Raw genomic sequence first — 22,117 nt, 5'->3', positions numbered from 1 at the left:
ATTATCCGACGAATAAATCATGATAATTATCCGACGAATAAATCATGATAATTATCCGACTAATAAATCATGATAATTATCCGACGAAAAAATCATGATAATTATCCGACGAAAAAATCATGATAATTATCCGACGAACAAATCATGATAATTATCCGACGAATAAATCATGATAATTATCCGACGAATAAATCATGATAATTATCCGACGAACAAATCATGATAATTATCCGACGAACAAATCATGATAATTATCCGACGAATAAATCATGATAATTATCCGACGAAAAAATCATGATTATTATCCGACGAAAAAATCATGATAATTATCCGACGAAAAAATCATGATAATTATCCGACTAATAAATCATGATAATTATCCGACGAAAAAATCATGATAATTATCCGACGAAAAAATCATGATAATTATCCGACTAATAAATCATGATAATTATCCGACGAAAAAATCATGATAATTATCCGACGAAAAAATCATGATAATTATCCGACTAATAAATCATGATAATTATCCGACGAAAAAATCATGATAATTATCCGACGAAAAAATCATGATAATTATCCGACGAATAAATCATGATAATTATCCGACGAAAAAATCATGATAATTATCCGACGAAAAAATCATGATAATTATCCGACTAATAAATCATGATAATTATCCGACGAAAAAATCATGATAATTATCCGACTAATAAATCATGATAATTATCCGACTAATAAATCATGATAATTATCCGACGAAAAAATCATGATAATTATCCGACTAATAAATCATGATAATTATCCGACGAAAAAATCATGATAATTATCCGACGAAAAAATCATGATAATTATCCGACGAAAAAATCATGATAATTATCCGACGAAAAAATCATGATTATTATCCGACGAAAAAATCATGATAATTATCCGACGAAAAAATCATGATAATTATCCGACGAACAAATCATGATAATTATCCGACGAAAAAATCATGATAATTATCCGACGAAAAAATCATGATAATTATCCGACGAATAAATCATGATAATTATCCGACGAATAAATCATGATAATTATCCGACGAATAAATCATGATAATTATCCGACGAAAAAATCATGATAATTATCCGACGAATAAATCATGATAATTATCCGACGAATAAATCATGATAATTATCCGACGAATAAATCATGATAATTATCCGACGAATAAATCATGATAATTATCCGACGAATAAATCATGATAATTATCCGACGAATAAATCATGATAATTATCCGACGAACAAATGATAATTATCCGACTAATAAATCATGATAATTATCCGACGAAAAAATCATGATAATTATCCGACTAATAAATCATGATAATTATCCGACGAAAAAATCATGATAATTATCCGACGAATAAATCATGATAATTATCCGACGAAAAAATCATGATAATTATCCGACTAATAAATCATGATAATTATCCGACGAAAAAATCATGATAATTATCCGACGAAAAAATCATGATAATTATCCGACGAATAAATCATGATAATTATCCGACGAATAAATCATGATAATTATCCGACTAATAAATCATGATAATTATCCGACGAAAAAATCATGATAATTATCCGACGAAAAAATCATGATAATTATCCGACGAACAAATCATGATAATTATCCGACGAATAAATCATGATAATTATCCGACGAACAAATCATGATAATTATCCGACGAATAAATCATGATAATTATCCGACGAACAAATCATGATAATTATCCGACGAACAAATCATGATAATTATCCGACGAATAAATCATGATAATTATCCGACGAAAAAATCATGATTATTATCCGACGAAAAAATCATGATAATTATCCGACGAAAAAATCATGATAATTATCCGACTAATAAATCATGATAATTATCCGACGAAAAAATCATGATAATTATCCGACTAATAAATCATGATAATTATCCGACGAAAAAATCATGATAATTATCCGACGAAAAAATCATGATAATTATCCGACGAAAAAATCATGATAATTATCCGACTAATAAATCATGATAATTATCCGACGAAAAAATCATGATAATTATCCGACGAAAAAATCATGATAATTATCCGACGAATAAATCATGATAATTATCCGACGAATAAATCATGATAATTATCCGACTAATAAATCATGATAATTATCCGACGAAAAAATCATGATAATTATCCGACGAAAAAATCATGATAATTATCCGACGAACAAATCATGATAATTATCCGACGAATAAATCATGATAATTATCCGACGAATAAATCATGATAATTATCCGACGAACAAATCATGATAATTATCCGACGAACAAATCATGATAATTATCCGACGAATAAATCATGATAATTATCCGACGAAAAAATCATGATTATTATCCGACGAAAAAATCATGATAATTATCCGACGAAAAAATCATGATAATTATCCGACTAATAAATCATGATAATTATCCGACGAAAAAATCATGATAATTATCCGACGAAAAAATCATGATAATTATCCGACTAATAAATCATGATAATTATCCGACGAAAAAATCATGATAATTATCCGACGAAAAAATCATGATAATTATCCGACTAATAAATCATGATAATTATCCGACGAAAAAATCATGATAATTATCCGACGAAAAAATCATGATAATTATCCGACGAATAAATCATGATAATTATCCGACGAAAAAATCATGATAATTATCCGACGAAAAAATCATGATAATTATCCGACTAATAAATCATGATAATTATCCGACGAAAAAATCATGATAATTATCCGACTAATAAATCATGATAATTATCCGACTAATAAATCATGATAATTATCCGACGAAAAAATCATGATAATTATCCGACTAATAAATCATGATAATTATCCGACGAAAAAATCATGATAATTATCCGACGAATAAATCATGATAATTATCAAATTAGAAAAATTTAAAATCAAATGAAGTTGGCGACACATGTTGAGCTGGATTTTGCAGTACGAGTTAAATTTCCAAGCAATACTTAGAGGTTGTAAGCAATATTTACAGCAGTATTTATATTTACAAATATCCAAATTGAATTTCATAAAATTTTAAGTTGTTTGCTATGTATTTAGTCTCATTTCAGAGGGAGGGATAAGAGTTCAAAGGGTCATTTTTATTTATTGGAAGAAACAAAAGTATCGTTTTACTCCACATCGAAATTTGATGACTCACATAGGACAGTTTCGTACATAAATGCGGTTAAAAAGGCGACGATCGAAAAAATCGGATAATGATCGAAAAAATCGGATAATGATCGAAAAACCGGATAGCGATCGAAAAATCGGATAGCGATCGAAAAACCGGATAGCGATCGAAAAATCGGATAGTGATCGAAAATACGGATAGTGATCGAAAATACGGATAGTGATCGAAAAATCGGATAATGATCGAAAAACCGGATAGTGATCGAAAAACCGGATAGTGATCGAAAAACCGGATAGTGATCGAAAAACCGGATAGTGATCGAAAAACCGGATAATGATCGAAAAACCGGATAGTGATCGAAAAACCGGATAGTGATCGAAAAACCGGATAGTGATCGAAAAACCGGATAGTGATCGAAAAACCGGATAGTGATCGAAAAACCGGATAGTGATCGAAAATACGGATAGTGATCGAAAATACGGATAGTGATCGAAAATACGGATAGTGATCGAAAAATCGGATAGTGATCGAAAAATCGGATAGGGATCGAAAAATCGGATAGGGATCGAAAAATCGGATAGTGATCGAAAAATCGGATAGGGATCGAAAAATCGGACAATGATCGAAAAATCGGATAATTATCGTATAAATCAGACTTTTTGATTTTTTTCGAAAAAAAAAACCGATATTTGGCCAACCCTGTTTTTATGGAAAGGGGAATCCGAAGATCTGGCAAATTCAATGCGAAATGAGGTCCACATAATCTTTTGAAAAATGTCGGGGCGAAATTCGGGTAGCTCAACCCCTTTCGTGACGTAACCTTCAGAAACGCGTCCTTTAACACGTCATTGTGATGCCAGCGAATAAATTGGGGGATGAAAATAAAGAGGGTCGGCACAGTCTATTTTTTAGATCGGCGCATCAAAAATGATACCAAACTGGCTCACGGGGTATAGAAGGAACGTATAGAGAGGCTTTATCGCTTCGCTTCGTCTGTCTGTTCTAAGAATATGGAACCCTCTATATATAAAATTTACTTACTGTTAAATTAAATTTAAGAATTACATTTAAATTAATATTAAAATACTGCGCTTTTCTTGCCAAAGGTTCGGTTTTACGAATGTAGATGGCGACTTGGGTTCAGTGCTATAATTTGCATTTTGTAAACTGCTTTTAGAACGTGAAGCTGCTTCAAGCGCGGAAAGATACCGATGTTTACCCCCTTTTTCTGTCAACCCCCATTTTACAACTGGAAATACGACTCCTTATAGTTTCTCCATGGATGAAATTCATGAATAAATGACCAATGTCCAAGAAACAATGGAAGGAAAGAGGTACTTACGTAATCTATGCGCGGAGGTGGACAGTTATTGCTTTTGGGCGCGTCGCAGAAGGCATCGAATTGGCAGCTGCCGCCACACCAGGCGCACTGATACTTCGGGTCCCGAGTCAAACACAACGAACAGTCACCGCGACCCGCGTGACTTCCCAGCAAGTTGCACTTGTAGAGAGTGGCTGTAAAAGATAAGGATACTTTTATTCACGATTATCGACTTATGCTATTAAACGTCAGAATTAATTTTTAACCCTTAATTATCGACTTGTGGTATGAGTTGGGGAGGTTACTTTTAGCGACGATTATGGACTTATGCTATTAAACGTTAATTTACTTTTTAAGCCTTAATTATCGACTTATGGTATTAGAGGTTGGAGGGTTATTTTTTAACAAGATTATGGACTTTGCTATTAGAAGTTAGGATGGCTACTTTTAGATAAAAATAATGAACTTTATGGGATCAGAAGTGAGACACTTTTAGACTTAATTATGGACGTATGGTGTTAGAAAATGGAGGATTATTTTTAGACATGATTATGGATTTATGCTACTAGAAGTTTGGGGCTGTTACTTTAAAAGTACAGTTACATACTTATGGTATAAGAAGTAGGAGGCTTACTTTCTGGCTTGATTATTAACTTATGGTATTATAAGTTCAAGGGTTATTTATTGACAAAATTTTGAATTTGTGCTACTTGAAGTTTGGGTGGTTACTTTAAAGTATAATTAAATACATGTTATCAGATTAGTCTGAGGCTTACTTTCAGGTTTGATTATCGACTCATGTTATTATAAGTTCAAGGGTTATTTATTGACAAGATTTGCCGCTTATGCTACTAGAAGTTTGGGGTGGTTACTTTAAAAGTACAATTATAAACTTATGGTATCAGAAGTCGGAGGCTTACTTTCCGGTTTGTTTATCAACTTATGGTATTAGAAAGCGAATGGTCACTTATTATACATTAAGGACTTACACTATTAGAATTGGGGTGGTTACTTTTAGGCCTAAATATTTGCATAACCGTTTGAAACACCCTGTATAAACATATTTTTATATAGAATAGAAAACTTACCTTCAGTTTTGTCAATAAAAGTGTCTTGTTTCCACAGAACGGTCAAAATCGCCTTCACTTCGCCAACTTCTCTCTCGTACGTATACTGGTCAATTACGAAAGAAAATTAATTACGTTGTCTTAATTAAAATGAATAAAAATACAAAATAATTACAGTATTTTCTGCGCAAATAATTTTGTTATCTTCAATTCTGGCGCTGACTCTCTCCTTAGCTCCCTCAATCTCAATATTGCATTGAAAATCGTCCTGAATGAAGAGAAAAAAATTAATTAGGAGCCAATATTAATTAGTGGAAATGATTGAAGAAAAAAAATCGGATAGTTACGGATGGATTAGGAAGATTTTTAACGTCAATAACAATCTCTTTGGGTACACCGTGTGGCAACAGAATCTCTTTGCGTAAGCTGAAACTAGGGCAGTGTTGCCGGCCTTTAATTAGCAGCTGCTGTGAAAGCTGTTACAAAGAGATAAAAAAAGAAGTTTCGTATTAATTTAAAATCCTAGTCTAAGCTTTCAAGCAAATTAATTAAAAATATTTCTATTAGAAAATCGGATCCTAGAATTTCCTCATTTTTAAAGGTTCTCTGAAAAATGTAGATCAAATAACCTCAGGGTTTGCAAGAACCGCTTTAAAGGCCTAGGTTTTATTCTGCCTGACACCCTTTAAATTTACTTTCCTTCCAAACAAATACCCTGGTGGTAGGCCAACGTGTTCTGCTATTGGTCTACCGCCAGGGTATTTGTGAGAGAGGAGCGCGCGCAGAAGATATTTTTTCTTTCGAAGGCGGGGCTAAAGCCGTCAGAGTGATCTTACCATATGCGATACGCCAGGATAAGCATTCCAAGTAGAGGTATGGATTCCTGCCTACGGTTTATTTACATCGATAACGAATTTGTGTGAATAGATAATTTGGTGGCTATAGTCGTTGCATTTATTATTTATTAAATAATATTTATTAATATTTATTATTCTTGATCATACCAAACTAAAGGCTTAATAGTTACCCCAAGTAATTAAAACGAGGGTGAAAATTATTTGAAACAGACAGAACCCCTATAAAATACGAATAAACCACGTCTACCAGACCGTGGAAAAATAAATACTTTTTTTTTAAAAGGCTAAAGTAATAAAAATAAAATATTCTAATTAAAAAGTTATTTTCCAGAGAAACGTATAAAAAGGAAATCGACGTCGTAAATTTCAGCTAAAAAAGTGGAGAGCCCCAGACTGAAGACTTATATAATACGCAAGACGAAATAAATATAATACAAAGGCCTAAAGGTTGACAAAGGCCTAACAAAAGCTTACTATATCAATAAAAAAAGGTCAGAAGAAAAAACCTCGAAATAAGCTAAGATAATATTTATAACTCCAATATATAAGAAACCCCAAAAGAAGGCCCCTCAAAAGCAATAAAACTTTACTTATAAACATCTATATAAGACGGGGCCAAAATATCAGCTGAAACGAAAATTTCAAAGTAATAAAAAAAGGGTTAGGCCCGACCATCAAAAACCCTCAGGCCAAGGCTTAGCCGCAATTCGAAAACTAATATATCGGAGGTAGTTTTGCTGTCTGCACTCCACGCTTAAGTAGACTTCGAAAAGGACAAGGTTGACAAGTTTTAGAGAAAATGTTTATCCGGGTTGCCACATTTTTCTGAGATTCAAATTTCCCGACTTTTCTCTGAATTTTAAGACCCATATTCTAATTTCCTGACATTTCCTTGATTTTTAGACTAATTTATAAAATATCCCGACTTTTTTACCCATATTCTAATTTCCTGACACTTCCCTTAATTTTTGGACTAATTTTTAAAATTTCCCGACTTTTCCCCAACTTTTAGACCCATATTAAAATTTCCTGGCATTCCCAGGAATTCCAGGTATGGTGGAAACCCTGTTTATAATGTAGTTTTAAGCATTATTTCAATATTTATTATTTCTTTAAAACTTCTTGAGAATTTTAAATGTTTTTATTGTAAAATAATTTTGTTATTGGAAGAATTTTAATAAGGTATTACCGAAAATTTTAAAACTTATTTTTAAAGGATAAAGTTTGAATTGAAACAATGAAATTGTATTTTGTTTTTAAAAATCCGAAGATATGCTAAACCCTAGAAAAAACCTAAAAATCTAATCTTATAATCCCCGGTTATAGGAACTAACGGTAATAGTTAGTGTAGGGAGCTGTTGGCTCGCGTGGCATGAAGGGCTTGCCACCACCCTCCTACGCATTGTAACCCGACCACCTGTCTAAAGGCATTATAAGTCGCTAGATGACTTGGGCCTAAGGTGGTGCCTTGGGTTTTAGCCTAGCTGATTATTATTATTATTATGGTTTAAAGTAATGATGACCAACTTACGTCCGTGCTATTCGAAGGCTGCGTACAAGACGAAGCGTTGTGCGTGCACAAATTGTCGTGCAAACACCAGTTACAGATCCAGGAGCTAGTGACGCACGTGGAGCACCTGAAAAATGAACGAACACTCGCAATTAGAAACGTTCCCTACCGAAACTTTTTTCTTGGAAAATGTACATTAAATCGCGCGCAGTGGGACCCGCGATGGATGGAATAAATAAAATATTTTTTATAAGAAGGTCGTTGGAAGATTAAGAAGTAGAGAGTTAGTTCTCAGAATAAGCGGCTTAAAGTTGGCGGCCGACCCCCGATTTGAAATGAAAAAAATATAAAAGAGAGGAAAAAGGACTTACTTCCTGTGTTTGCTGCAGTCGTAGAAAGCGAATGGCCGGTGCAAAAAATCCGTTTTCGTTTCACTTGACCTCACCGCTAAGTTCACTACAACGTGGTCTACGAAAATACAGAAAATATATAATATAACAGTATGTTATATTAAATTCAAATACATGGCACCAAAAAAGTGAAAATATTTACAAATTTCCGTTTAAAACTCTTGAAAAAATTCCGTTTCAAGCTTTTGAAATATTTTACTGTTTCAAACTTTTGAAAAACATTTCGTTTCAAACTTTTGAAATATTTTTACGTTTCAAACTTTTGAAAATATTTTCTTACCCATTCCAAACTTTTGAAAATATTTTCTTACCCATTCCAAACTTTTGAAAATATTTTCTTACCCATTCCAAACTTCTGAAAATATTTTCTTACCCATTCCAAACTTCTGAAAATATTTTCTTACCCATTCCAAACTTCTGAAAATATTTTCTTACCCATTTCAAACTTTTGAAAATATTTTTGAATTTCAAAGTTTAGAATGTAAAAAATTTGAAAAATTTCTAATAGTTTTAGGTGTTAATGTTAGTCTATTTATTGCAAATATTTTCTAAATTAAATACATAGTTGATATATTGCGGCGACAACTCATAAATTTGCCAAGTACCCTTGAAAATGATTAAAACTAGGGTCTATTTTGGACCTACTAACGCCTGTAAGACTGTTACACACGCAATACACCGCTGTTCAGGGTGAAGATTATTTACGAAAATAGTACGTGGACATTTACAATTTTCGACCACGCGAACCAATGCCTTAGAGTATTAAAATTAGGCCTAAATTCTTTTTCTTTTTAAGCCCATTAAAGCCTTGTTTATGAGATAGAAAACAAGAAGAACATTAAAAAAAAAAACGACAATAAAAAATAGTTCACCTTTATCCCGCGGGATGGAGGGCCTTTCGTCGATGTCCGGCGTGACGCAGGCGAGTCCGGAGGGAGTGACCTGAGCGTGTACGGGATGTCCGTCGCCGAAAACGCAGAGGTAATGGGCCCCGCTGGGCAGCTCGGGCAGTTGATTGATGACTAGCTCCACCTGTCAGACGAAAAACGAAATAAAAGGCGTTAAAAAACGAAGAAAATTAATCACCGCTGGACCGATACTGGACACTGGACAGTTGACCGGCGCTTTTTAGAAAAAAGTGCCTGTGACAAAATGCGTTTCTCTCGGGATAAAACTGACTGACCAGCGAAAAGTCCACGAAAAAGAATAGTTTTGAAAAAGTTTCGTCAGAGCTTTATTTTTAATAGTTTTTTCCCTGTGGTATTTTTATTGCGCTTTGTTAGTTTGTTTTTAACTGTTATTGAACGACAAATAAGTTGAAAGTGAAGTTGTTCAACGTCTAAAACGGCAAAAACAAAGTTTTGATTTTCCAGACTTGATAAATGGAAGTTCTAACGCCTATAGCATATCGGACCACTCACGTCCAATGGGACTCGTTATGTTAGAGAAATTCTCTACGGGTAGTTATTTTTAAAAGTACACTGATGCGACATCTGTTGACAGTTTCTATAAGCTTTGAAGGTGCTTCGTAAGACCATATTAAGTTAAAATATTAAATAATTTTACGAATTTTTACGAATTAGAGCTCTGTAGGTACTTATTAAATTAAAAACAAGTTAAGATATTAAACATTTTACGAATTATTATGAATAAGAGCTTTGGAAATTCTTATTAAATTTATATTAAGAAAAAATATTTTACATTTTACGAATCATTATTTAAAAGTTCACATTAACGGACCAATGATGGCGCCAAAAAAAACTTATGTGACGAATATATTTACAGTAGCGTTACGAGTCCCTTAGATGTAAGTAGTCTCATATAGCATATTTTGAAGCTGACAGAATATAGTGTAAATTACTCTTAATTTTAACACTAACAATTTGGGATCAGTTCTAAACTATCTTTCGCTATAGCACAAGTAACATAATAACCATAAGTACGACTACTCCTCGAAACGGACGCTCTAGGCCAGCTCGGAAATGGACCTAACTAAGTCGTTTACTATCATCCTTGATAGTAGAATATTTCACTTTGGGGGTATACCAACACTAGGGAGATTTTGCGTTCAACTAAACTATGACCAACTGAAAATTCGGTTAATATTTGCTAATTGTCATACAAATAATAATGAATTAAAAGACCACTGTTGGGTAGTGAATGATAAAACTATATAATTAAAATTGTGTAACAACAAACCTGATGATGAAACCTAACCGGCTGAAGAAATTAATAGTGTATAGTATTTTAATTAAAGTGGTATTGTCAATTCTTACAGGGTTACCACAGAAAACTCAAAAACATTTTATGGGAAAAATATTTGGCAAAAAAAAAGGAAAATATAGGATAAATTCCAATAAAATAACAGGAAGATATAGGTATCAAGAACTGAAAATGTTAAAAATCCATGGTTTTTAAAATGAATTTGGTTTAATAATAGGCCTTTCTATAAAGTAACATTGGCCTTATTGTTTTGATGTATCGGGTGCGTCACTTTTTATTGTCATACTTATTGGTACCTATGAGCAACAAACACAAGGAGAACGCAGCTAGCCTTTAAACACGCTAACACAGTGTTGCGTACAAATTTCTTTGTACGAGCCTTTACGCTGAACGTTTTACGGGCGGGGGGAAGACAACTTCCGAATTTTCCCCTTCCGACGGCAACAGGCGCTAAAGCGTCTAACCAATGAAAACTGTACGCAAGAAAATGCACGACTTTTGACGGGTTGCGTTCTCCTTGTGTGCGTGCTGTGTTTGTGGCTACTAGTTGGTACATTACGTTCATTACTCTTAAATCCCAAAAGAATGGTAAGGGTGCAATACTTACAATGGCCATTTCGTTGATTGGCAGATGCTCCGGTTGAATGGACTGGAAGTCGATACATTGCTGTGTGTCCAGAGATAGCCAGCGAGGAGAGCTTTGATCCGCCGAGCCCGACGCGTTGTGACACGCCGCCTTCACCGTACACCTGCCCCGACACACACCAGGGAGAAACTTTAGAGACGAACTCCACAACTATCGGAACAAGGGAACAGGGGCCATGCTTGTTGGAAACTTGAGAGGTTTGGAAGTCAGTATGTCTAAGTTCTCGGGATCAACGTTATTCGAAACTACATTGGCTGGAAACTATTTGATATAGGGGTAATAAAGTCGCAAATACTACGAACCTAATCTATATCATACACTTTAAAATAATTCAATTGCGATTAATATTAAAATAAATCAAATAAATCTTGAAATTATTAAATAATGATTAAGATTAAATCTATTTATCTAAAATAAACCTTAAAATTGTTATATTACCATTAATATTAAATCTATTTATCTAAAATAAACCTTAAAATTGTTATATTACCATTAATATTAAATCTATTTATCTAAAAATAAACCTTAAAATTATTAAATTACCATCAAGCTTAAACATTTATCTAAAATAAACCTTAACATTATAAAATAACGACTAATATTAAATCCATTTATCTAAAAATAAACAAACTTATTAAATTACAATTAATATTAACCATTATCTAAAAATAAAGCTTAAACATTTATCTAAAATAAACCTTAACATTATAAAATAACGACTAATATTAAATCCATTTATCTAAAAATAAACAAACTTATTAAATTACAATTAATATTAACCATTATCTAAAAATAAACCTAAAAATGATTAAATTACGATTAAGCTTAAACATTTATCTAAAATAAACCGTACGATTAAATTACAATTAATATTAACCATTATCTAAAAATAAACCTTAAAATGATTAAATTACGATTAATATTAGTAAAACTAATAACTGATTTATCATTAATAATTATCCCCCCAAAATTGAAGCTAAATCATTAAGGTAATACACTAAGAAAATTTAAAATAAAGAAAATACTAATTAACTGATAATTACGCTTCAACTAAATACCTAAAAGGCATCTAAAATGTGTAACATTTTAAGATCTGAACATACTTGGCGGGAGGGGGGGGGGGTGAGATTCTAAAACTTACGACCAGGCTGTAATATTCCTAAACATAGTCCGGTCCGTGTATTCGAAGTCTTTAAAATTTACAGAACAATAATAATAATAATACGGCGCGGCCAGGCCAGTTTAATTAAATCTAGAATTTCGCTGGGGACCCAAGTTTAACACTTTACAAGATAGGGGGCGCTACAATAACACGGAACGGCGCTAAGCGGGTCCCTCCGGTGCCGCCGAACGAGACCCGCCTGGGGCGCTATGACCAATTTCAAATAAGGGACGGCGGGGTTTAATATCGTCTGAACCCTACCTTTTCTCCAGAGAACACCAACCGCAGTAGGGGTTGCGAGCTTGCAAACAGTGGTCGCAGCTAGCGTATTGTTCGCACAGTTCCACTCGGACTTTGCTGATCTGGAAAATCGAGATTTTTAGTTTTAAAATATTATATAAATATATAATAATATATACGTAGTCGTAGGCCTTTGGAGGGTTTGATTTTCCCACTGTTTTGGTTGGAACTGGGCTGGCTTAATTTGGTTTGAGAGCGGGCTTACAATACGGGGAGGGTTATAAATTAATTGGTTTAGTGGTTTTGAGTAATTTCGGAAGAAATTCTATTCGGTCCATTGGGGTTTATGGCAATTTTTATTTTAAAATTGCGTTTTTTCCCCGACCATATATTATAAATATTTTCATCCCGACCATTTTTTCAGACATTTTCCTCCCGACCATTTTTAATACATTTTCCTCCCGACCATTTTTGACACATTTTCCTCCCGACCATTTTTTAGATATTTACCCAACTAAAAAAACGTTTAATTGCAAAGTTGGAATTACGTTTAAAAATGACAAGAATGTTTAAAGAATTAAATCACAGAACTATAGTAAAATTACCTTTTGAATGCAAATTTAAATTCCACGTTTTGTTAGGCCTATTTTATTTTTATGCGTAAAGATGACCAAACCAATTCTTTCAGTGTGAATACTTAAAAACATAATATCAAGTTGCCGATAATAAAAAGTTAAATTTACTGAAAAATAAATAAGTATTCAACATTAATTTTGTTTCCAAATGGGAAAATTTGCGAATGTTAGGCGTTCTAAATAAAAGTAATCGATCCAAAAACCAGTATGTAACAATATTCAATTTTAATAGATAAAAGTATTATTAAGAAATACTGTTTTAAAACTGTTTATATTCGAAATTACAAAAAATTTAATATTTAAAGTATAAATAAAAGTTTGGAATACCAAAAATACGCGTAAGTCAATTTTCTTGATATTTTTAAGTACGATCTCCAAAACATTTCCAAATTGGATTATTGATTTTGGAATTCATATTAAGGGTTAAAACTAACGCAAAACCCAAGTTGTTAAAGGACTTATTTCTGAATGTACTACTAACTCCAGTAAATTATGAATGGTATTAAATTGGTATAAACATTCAAGTAGGTGAACTCTTTTAAAACTCCAGTTTCCACATAAAATTCAAAAACAATCTAATAAGAGTTGAAATTTTTCAACACTCAGTCTCCTCGTCAGCCAAACACGAATTTTAAAAAGGCCTCCCGAATTCCCTGAACCATTTTAAAAAGTCCCCCCCACCCTCCAGTGTTAATGATATCCCAAAAACGACTCTCCTCTTATAAGTCCTTCTCGCCGTAACGGATAGATGGCGTTGCGAAGCGACTTTCAAAACTAGGAAAGGCTTTACTCTTTTAAAAGACTTTTCCGCTGTTTATAATTAAAGAGGAAGCGAGGGTGTGAGAGAAAGAGTAAAACTAGGCGGGGAGAAATCCCATATTTCATAACTAAGTCACGCCTAAGCCTTGGCTAGACATCCCCCAAACCAGCGCTTGTTTACAGCCCATCGTAATTTGCCTCGGCCGCTTCATTATCAGGCCAAACAGATTCTCGCAGTTTCGGAGATATTTCTTAGACTAGACCCTTTTCTCCCCAAAAATCCCCACTTTGCAGGAATTTTCCGGGCATTAAAAGACCAAAAATCTTGGCCCTAATGGAAGAAATTCGCCAGCCGAAAGCCTAAACTGCACAATGTGAAGAATGCGTGTTAATCGTATATTTACCCATTCGTTTTCAGTCGCCATGGTAACCAAAGGGTTAAAAGGTTAGTATAAAATCAAGGTTATCTCTGAATAGAAACCTCTTGTTTTCTTAAAGGGAATATAACCTCAGGTATTTGGTGTGGAACACCAACGCTTGCAGCTTTGGCCGCTCTTGCCTTTGGCATTAGAAATGTTTGGCGCCACTGTGCAGGGAAATTTGAAATATTGAAGGAGTCTTCCATAAAGATGGCTTTGCAGGTTATATTCCCTTTAAGGAAAACTGTAGATCAATGTTTAAGGGTTTTAGTTTGATTCTAATCTCGACATTTTTGGATCATTTTCTCTGACGATTGGGTTGAAATAAAATTATTTTTTTTCGAGATAAAACTATATTTATTTTAATTATATTTTTGGTATGTATTTTTTATTAAGAATTTATTATTGTTTTAAAAATTCTTAAATTTGACGAACCAGCTCAAATCCATACATAATGACAATTTTTACATCAATTTTTTTAACAAAGTGGGGTAGTCTTAGTTTAATTTTGTTACATAGGTAAAAATTCAAAATTGGTTTAAAGCACATTTCAAATTTATTTTAGAAAAATTACTTAAAATTGGCGTTTAAGTCCACTTTAGCCACCGTACTTGATACCTATAACACTAAATAGTATCTGTTTTTACAGTATTTATTACATATAATTTTTAGTGTACTTCGTTTATTTGAATTAATTAAGACATTTGTACACAATTTCAAACTACCACGACTTTCGTACTCATTTTCAAATTACCCCCGATTTTCGTACCCATTTTGAAATTACCCCCGATTTTCGTACCCATTTTGAAATTACCCCCGATTTTCGTACCCATTTTGAAATTACCCCCGATTTTCGTACCCATTTTGAAATTACCCCCGATTTTCGTACCCATTTTGAAATTACCCCCGATTTTCGTAACCATTTTGAAATTACCCCCGATTTTCGTACCCATTTCGAAATTACCCCGACTTTCGTACCCATTTTGAAATTACCCCGGCATTCGCACCAGTTTCCAAATAGCCCCGGCATTCGCACCAGTTTTCAAATTTCCGGACTATCCCAGGAATCACAGGTTTTCCACGTATTGTGGCAATCCTGCAGGTTTATCACAAACCAGGGCAAGCTGGCGCTAGTTACGTTACAAAACAAGTAGTGACGCGTCTTCCGAGGGAAACTCTTAGAGTTAAAACCCAAAAAAAAAACATTCCAAGAAAACTAACACGAATTTGGCATTAGGAGAACAGCTAATTAAGGCTCATTAAGAACGGCTTAGAAATGGGAGTAATTTGCGGCCAGAAATGTTTCTAATTATGAGTTGTGGTAGAAGATTTTAACACTTACTTTGTACGGAGTGGCGGCGTAAATGAACTGCTCTGATTGGTCGAAAACCATCCGAGGTAAAATGGGAGAGCCTTCGTCCACTGGAATCTCCTCGAATTCTTCGGCCTGCGAACCGGAAGACAGCAACAGCTGCGAAAGGAGGAAATAAACAACTTTAGTTTTAGTCACAGATACTCGCAAACAAAAGTTTCAAATCGAAAGAATATTAGCTAAGATGGTTATTATTAGTAATATTTCAAATGATTTAACACTGTGCTAAGCAGTGGCGTAGCCAGGGGGGCACAGGGGGCACATGCCCCCCCCCCGAAACGTATGGTCGTACGTACAAATATTTCTATTTGTTTCCTTTTTTTTCCAATGGCGTGCCCCCCCCAAAACAAAATCCTGGCTACGCCACTGGTGCTAAGTAGTAATATTTCAAATGATTTAACACTGTGCTAAGTAGTAATATTTCAAATGATTTAACATTGTGCTAAGTAGTAATATTTCAAATGATTTAACATTGTGCTAATTATTAATATTTCAAATGATTTAACATTGTGCTAATTAGTAATTAGTAATATTTCAAATGATTTAACATTTCTAAATGTGAAATATTTTTAGCTACAAGGTTTAAAAAGTAAGCTAATTTAAAATAAATACCACTACTAAGAAATATTTCAAACTCATTGAAATTCGGCTAACTATTAATATTGTACACGGTTTAAAATTTAGTTAACTAACATTTAACAGGGCTTCAAATTAAGAAAATGAAAATCCAAGAAGGTTTAAGACGCACTAACACCAGTAAGTTTTAGCAAACAAATTATACGACTAAACAAACAGAAAAATTTAAACCGGAAATGGTTTGGTAATAAACACCCCTTTGGAAGCGTCTGCAACAGAGAGGAGAAAAACCAAAGGATTTCCGAAGTTGAGGGATGGAGCTATACTATACAATTACCGAATTTATCTACGGGCCAAAATCGGGGTTCCAACGACAAACGAGCGAGTTTTCTAGACATTCTTCCGCATTAACGGCACGTTAACCCGCCCTCAAACGCCGAAAACGAAACGGTTAAATGATCGCGAGACACCAGTCCCCAAATTCCATCGCGGCGAGCCAAGGCCCAAAAATAAGCCTAACGACAAAACCCAACCTCCGATGCCTTCGAAAATAAAGCGTCCGCGACGCAGCCCATCCATATTACATCCCAGAGACATTGTCTACTGAACTTAGATGTTGTTTTTAGCTTCCCTTCACTACCGAGTATACTGATACTGACATTATAGCTTTTGTTACGCGTGGCGGATGACAGTGTAAATTGTCACCGCGTAAATCTATTAATAAAAGGGGTACAATAAAATTTCCAACTGAAAAGAATAACGAAATATAGTGGAAATGAAATAAATGAAAAATTGGTAAATTGGTACATTGCGTTTTAATGTACATTAAATTAATGTTAAATGTAAAACTTATAAAATTAATGTTAAATATTACAATTTATAAAAATTGTGGGTAAACTTTAAAATTCTCAAAACTTTTTAAATAAAAATATTTCAGTTTTAATTTTACAATAGTTTAACCCTTACAGAAATTTTAAATGAAACTTTATTAAATTCATTATAGCGCACCCGTTATTTAAATTAAAATTAATCAGTTCAGAAATTTAGAAAAACTGGGTTTTAAAATGAAAATCTTAAATTTTATGTTTAAGATTTTAAAACGTTAATAATTTGAAATAACATTCAATTTATAATTAATAATTAATTAATTAATTAATTATAAAATATTATACTACACCCTATTAAATAACCTAACATAATGTTTAATACCATTAACTCTATACAAACGACGAAAACCAATCCGACCTATTTTGGTCTATAAACGCCTGTAGAAGTGTTCCGCACGCGCGACACCGGTGTTCAGGAAGAAGCCAACATTTATAAAACCTCCTCTCCATCAAAGCGCCAATTCGTCCAAAACCCGGAAAGATAATCCATTTAAAACAATTCAATTCGCCAAAGTAAAACACCCAAGTCGCAGCCAATTGCCTAACATCGGAATAAAATGATCTCCATCCTATCTATTACGCGGCTTTTAAAATAGACGTTCTCTCTATTAAGATTGAATACAACGCTAGCCTTGTTTTAAGACCCTCCCCTCTCTACAGCATGCGCGTCGCAATTTAAAACCAACACGACCGAAAAGACACTGAGAGGAATGGGCGAGGAAAGAGTGAAGTCTTCGTTACGAGCTTAAGAGTAGCAATTCGGGTGTACATTGAACTCGCCGAAGAGTGACAAGGGATTGGTGGGGGGTCAAATGAAAGGGTCAATCGTAGAAACGTGGGTGACCCCGACGTGGGGGGGGGGCAAGGGGGGGGAGAGCTTCATCTTATTAAATAAGAAGGGCGCGAAAACTGGATCTTTGTTTCGGCGTCGTTACCCGGCCAAAGTCTTAAAAGGAGGAGAGAGGAAGACGCTTTTATCAAGATTGCGGAGGATTGCCACACTGCGCTTTCTATTCGCCACCAGGAATGCTTATGAAATTACGCCTTATGTTGCTGTTACTTGGGCTGTTTACAATTATTTGTATTTATTTTATGTCAGGAATTACAGAAAAGGCCAGTAGCCCGTTACGATCAGGATAAAACCATCACGAAAAAATCTTATATCAGGTACTAATATGCCATTTTTTTCCAGTGTACATGTATTTAGCATACAACTCAACGCGGAAATAGTAAGAAAAAACTTATATCAGGTACTAATATGATATTTTACCCAGTGTAGATGTATTTAGTAGACAACGCAACGCGGAAATAATAAAAATCTTATATAAGGTACTAATATGATATTTTACCCAGTGTAGATGTATTTAGCACACAAAGCAGCGCGGATTAAGTAAAAAAAGCTTATATCAGGTCCTAATATACGAATTTTCCCAGTGTAGATGTATTTAGCAGACAACCCAATGCGGAAAAAGTGAGAAAAATCTTATATCAGGTACTAATATGATATTTCCCCCAGTGTAGATGTATTTAGCAGACAACACAAGCGGAAACAGTTAAAAATAATGTTATATCTGGCCCAAATATACGAAACAAAATTTTTTTAGAGAAGTTTCCGATAACGTTCATAACCTAGTTCAATTAACAATTAAATATAAAAAGATGGGAAGTTAAACGTCTTTGTAGATAACCTAATTAGGATATTCCGTTTTGATAATTTATTTAGTAATACTTTGGACACTGACTATTGGCAGCACGAAAACAATTACGAGCAATTGTCTTTTTGGGCAATTTCCGCAAGATATTAAAAATGGTAAAAGTGTTTGAGAAAAATTTGCGCGAAGAGAAGCACCCTGTATTTCGAAGAACAGAGGGGGTGAAACCGAGCATTATATCGGAGGCCAGCTTGTTATCGTTTTTTTACCGATAGAAAATGTAATTCTTTCCTATCCTCCTAGTGAGGCTCATACGGTCGCCAGCCAGTCGTAAGCCCCGTTGCGTTGCTCGTAATTCAATAGACGGTCGGACAAGCAAGCAGCGAAGGGAAAGGACAGTGGCAGGGGCAAAAAAAAAATACTTCTTAAAGGTATTACATTATTAGGTCGTGTTCAACTAGATCTAATTCTTTATTTCCTAATACATTTTCGATTCAATTTATAACACGGAGACAATTTCATTACTGGGGAGAATGGAGTCTAAGCGGGGGTGGTTTTAAAAGAGAGATTCGGACCCCATCTATCGGCCAATTCAAAAAATAAAAGGCTCGATTTAAAGGTTTGTCATGTTTAAGGTCAATTTAACTTTTTTTGGATAGAGAGAACGGTCAAGATTTAGCAATTTTGAAATTTTGGAATTGTTAAAATTAATTTAAAGGTCGACTAAATAGTTATTCGGTTTACTCTGTTTTTCACTGTAAGTTGGCTCGCTGCAAGGCACTTGTGCTATGCAAGCAGCCAGCTACCAGTGAAGGACAGTAAGTCAACTATGTAGTCGGTCTTTAAAGTAATAATTAAAGTATACAGGGTGTTTCCAAAATGGTGGTAGGACCGAGCGTCTACGGGTTCTACAGATTATTTTAAGTCGAAAATGTTCTATGGCATTTTTCCGATTTAGGCCACCGTTTCGAAGTTACGAAACAATTGATGTATGGACGACCCCTAATTTAACAATACATTTTAATACCTTAACGTAAATTAGCCGTTTCATTCATAAACATCGGCACGCGGCCGAAATTAAAAATCTTTCTCGACGAACGTAACTTCTTATGAATGAATAAAAAATTCACGCGCTCACAGTGACTTCTAAATCATTTGATTGGGGACGCGAACGCGCTATTTTTTTCGTTACCATGGCAATTATCTGATTTGATATTAATAGGTTTAATAAAGTTCATTTTCAATTATTTCTTAAAAGATTACAGTTCAACAGATAATTGCCATGGTAACGAAAAAAATAGCGCGTTCGCGTCCCAATCAAATGATTTTGAAGTCACTGTGAGCGCGTGAATTTTTTATTCATTCATAAGAAGTTACGTTCAACGAAAAATATTTTTAATTTCGGCCGCGTGCCGATGTTTATGAATGAAACGGCTAATTTACGTTAAGGTATTAAAATGTATTGTTAAATTAGGGGTCGCCCATACATCAATTGTTGCGTAACTTCGAAACGGTGGCCTAAATCGGAAAAATGCCATAGAACATTTTCGACTTAAAATAATCTGTAGAACCCGTAGACGCTCGGTCCTACCACCATTTTGGAAACACCCTGTATAATAAAACTTTGTAAATTAAGTATATAATTTGATGCAAAATATTTTAAGTTTTCTCATATAGCGTAAATTATGTTTGACAGGGTTGCCACAATATTTTCAGATTGAAATTCTCTTTTTTCCCTGACCAGTTTATAAGATTTTCCCTGCCTTTTTTAATTCAAAAATTTTTATTTTATATTTTACTTTTATTAGAAGTTAATAAATTTAAATGGACTCGTATTTCAGTAAAAAAAGGTTATTGCAATGTTTAAAAAATTAGCCAAGATTTCAAAGAAATAAATGAGAATCATAGAATTTGTCATAGATCTAGAAAAATTACCTTCAAAAAGTGTCAAAGAAAATAAAATTCCCTGACTTTTTACAAATTCTTGAAATTCTCGGACTTCTAGGCCCATTTTTAAATTCCCCGACTTTTCCCTGATTTCCCGGACGTGTGGCAACCCTGCTTTGGCAATTCCCAGACTCTTGTACCCATTTTCAAATTCCGCAAGTTATCCGGTTACTGTGGCAAGCCTGCTTTTATATAGCATCATCAATTAAAAATAACTACTTGACAAAATACCCTTGATAGTAAGAACGTCCTAGTATCATTCCAGTTCCGACTGGAACACCCAATTTAAAACCTCATTCATCCTTCCACGGGCGCATCCCAAAAATATACTTTCGGAATCATCCGGTAGACGTCGCTGGTTGAAACTCATTCGACACAGTCGTTAAGCGTTGACGCTTTAACGCCGCGAACGAACGAAAGGGGGAGCCGCGAGCGCACGTCACCTTCGTCATGCAAAAATTGGGGATAAACTACTCGCCAGAAAAACTGTCAATTTTCACCAACTGTGAAATAATTCCGCGCGCGTCTTCCGATATCACTCAACGACCGCGCGGGGGCGTTGCGAGCAGCTGGCTCTGAAAAACCGCGCCTTCAAAAAACTGACACCATCTCTCTGGTAGAAGTCGGCCCCGTGACCGAGGCTTAGCCGCTAGTTCAGTTTGGACGTAATAAAGGGGGTAAAGTCGGCGTTGTTTCGACGCTAGATAAGATGGACGCGTCAAATTGAGAAGATCCTGTTATTTTTGAGGAAAGAAAGCCAACGACTTTGGGATTGAGTCACTCTCGTCTCGGCCGCTAGATGTCACCCGTTAGTTGGCGCTGACAATTTCCACGAAAACGAGGCGTGGTGACGCGTTAAATAAAGCTTACGGGGTGATTTGAACCAAGTTATTCGGTAGGCTATGAAACTTACGCGGCTACTATAATACAAGATACTTTTCTGTAGTTTCCAAATTTAAGTAAAACCAAGTTACTATAATACAAGAGAGTTTTTGTCGTTTCCAAATTTAAGTAAAACCAAGTTACTATAATACAAGAGACTTTTTGTCGTTTCCAAATTTAAGTAAAACCAAGTTACTATAATACAAGAGACTTTTTGTCGTTTCCAAATTTAAGTAAAACCAAGTTACTATAATACAAGAGACTTTTTGTCGTTTCCAAATTTAAGTAAAACAAAGCAGCAAAGCTACTATAATACAAGAGA

General features: G+C 34.3%; 1 protein-coding gene across 6 annotated transcripts in view; it reads right to left on the bottom strand.

Annotated features, from left to right (window-relative positions):
* LOC149961347 (plexin-B-like) overlaps positions 1–22,117 on the bottom strand; it is a 260,627-nt gene that overhangs the window by 13,071 nt on the left and 225,439 nt on the right. For all 6 annotated transcript variants that reach the window (XM_090176829.1, XM_090176833.1, XM_090176832.1 and 3 more), the window contains 10 exons: positions 15,822–15,950; positions 12,688–12,788; positions 11,226–11,367; positions 9,268–9,427; positions 8,357–8,453; positions 8,007–8,112; positions 5,966–6,094; positions 5,794–5,886; positions 5,640–5,724; positions 4,573–4,745 (listed from right to left, as the gene is read on the bottom strand). In XM_090176829.1, the coding sequence (XP_090032955.1) occupies positions 4,573–4,745; positions 5,640–5,724; positions 5,794–5,886; positions 5,966–6,094; positions 8,007–8,112; positions 8,357–8,453; positions 9,268–9,427; positions 11,226–11,367; positions 12,688–12,788; positions 15,822–15,950 (1,215 nt within the window). The remainder of the gene's footprint in view (positions 1–4,572; positions 4,746–5,639; positions 5,725–5,793; positions 5,887–5,965; positions 6,095–8,006; positions 8,113–8,356; positions 8,454–9,267; positions 9,428–11,225; positions 11,368–12,687; positions 12,789–15,821; positions 15,951–22,117) is intronic.

This window comes from Leiobunum rupestre, chromosome 1 (assembly GCF_980474605.1).
Source record: "Leiobunum rupestre chromosome 1, qqLeiRupe1.1.hap1, whole genome shotgun sequence".
Classification (NCBI taxonomy): domain Eukaryota; kingdom Metazoa; phylum Arthropoda; class Arachnida; order Opiliones; family Sclerosomatidae; genus Leiobunum; species Leiobunum rupestre.
The sequence above is the reverse complement of the archived record's forward strand: the minus strand, read 5'-3'. Positions and strand labels throughout refer to the sequence as shown.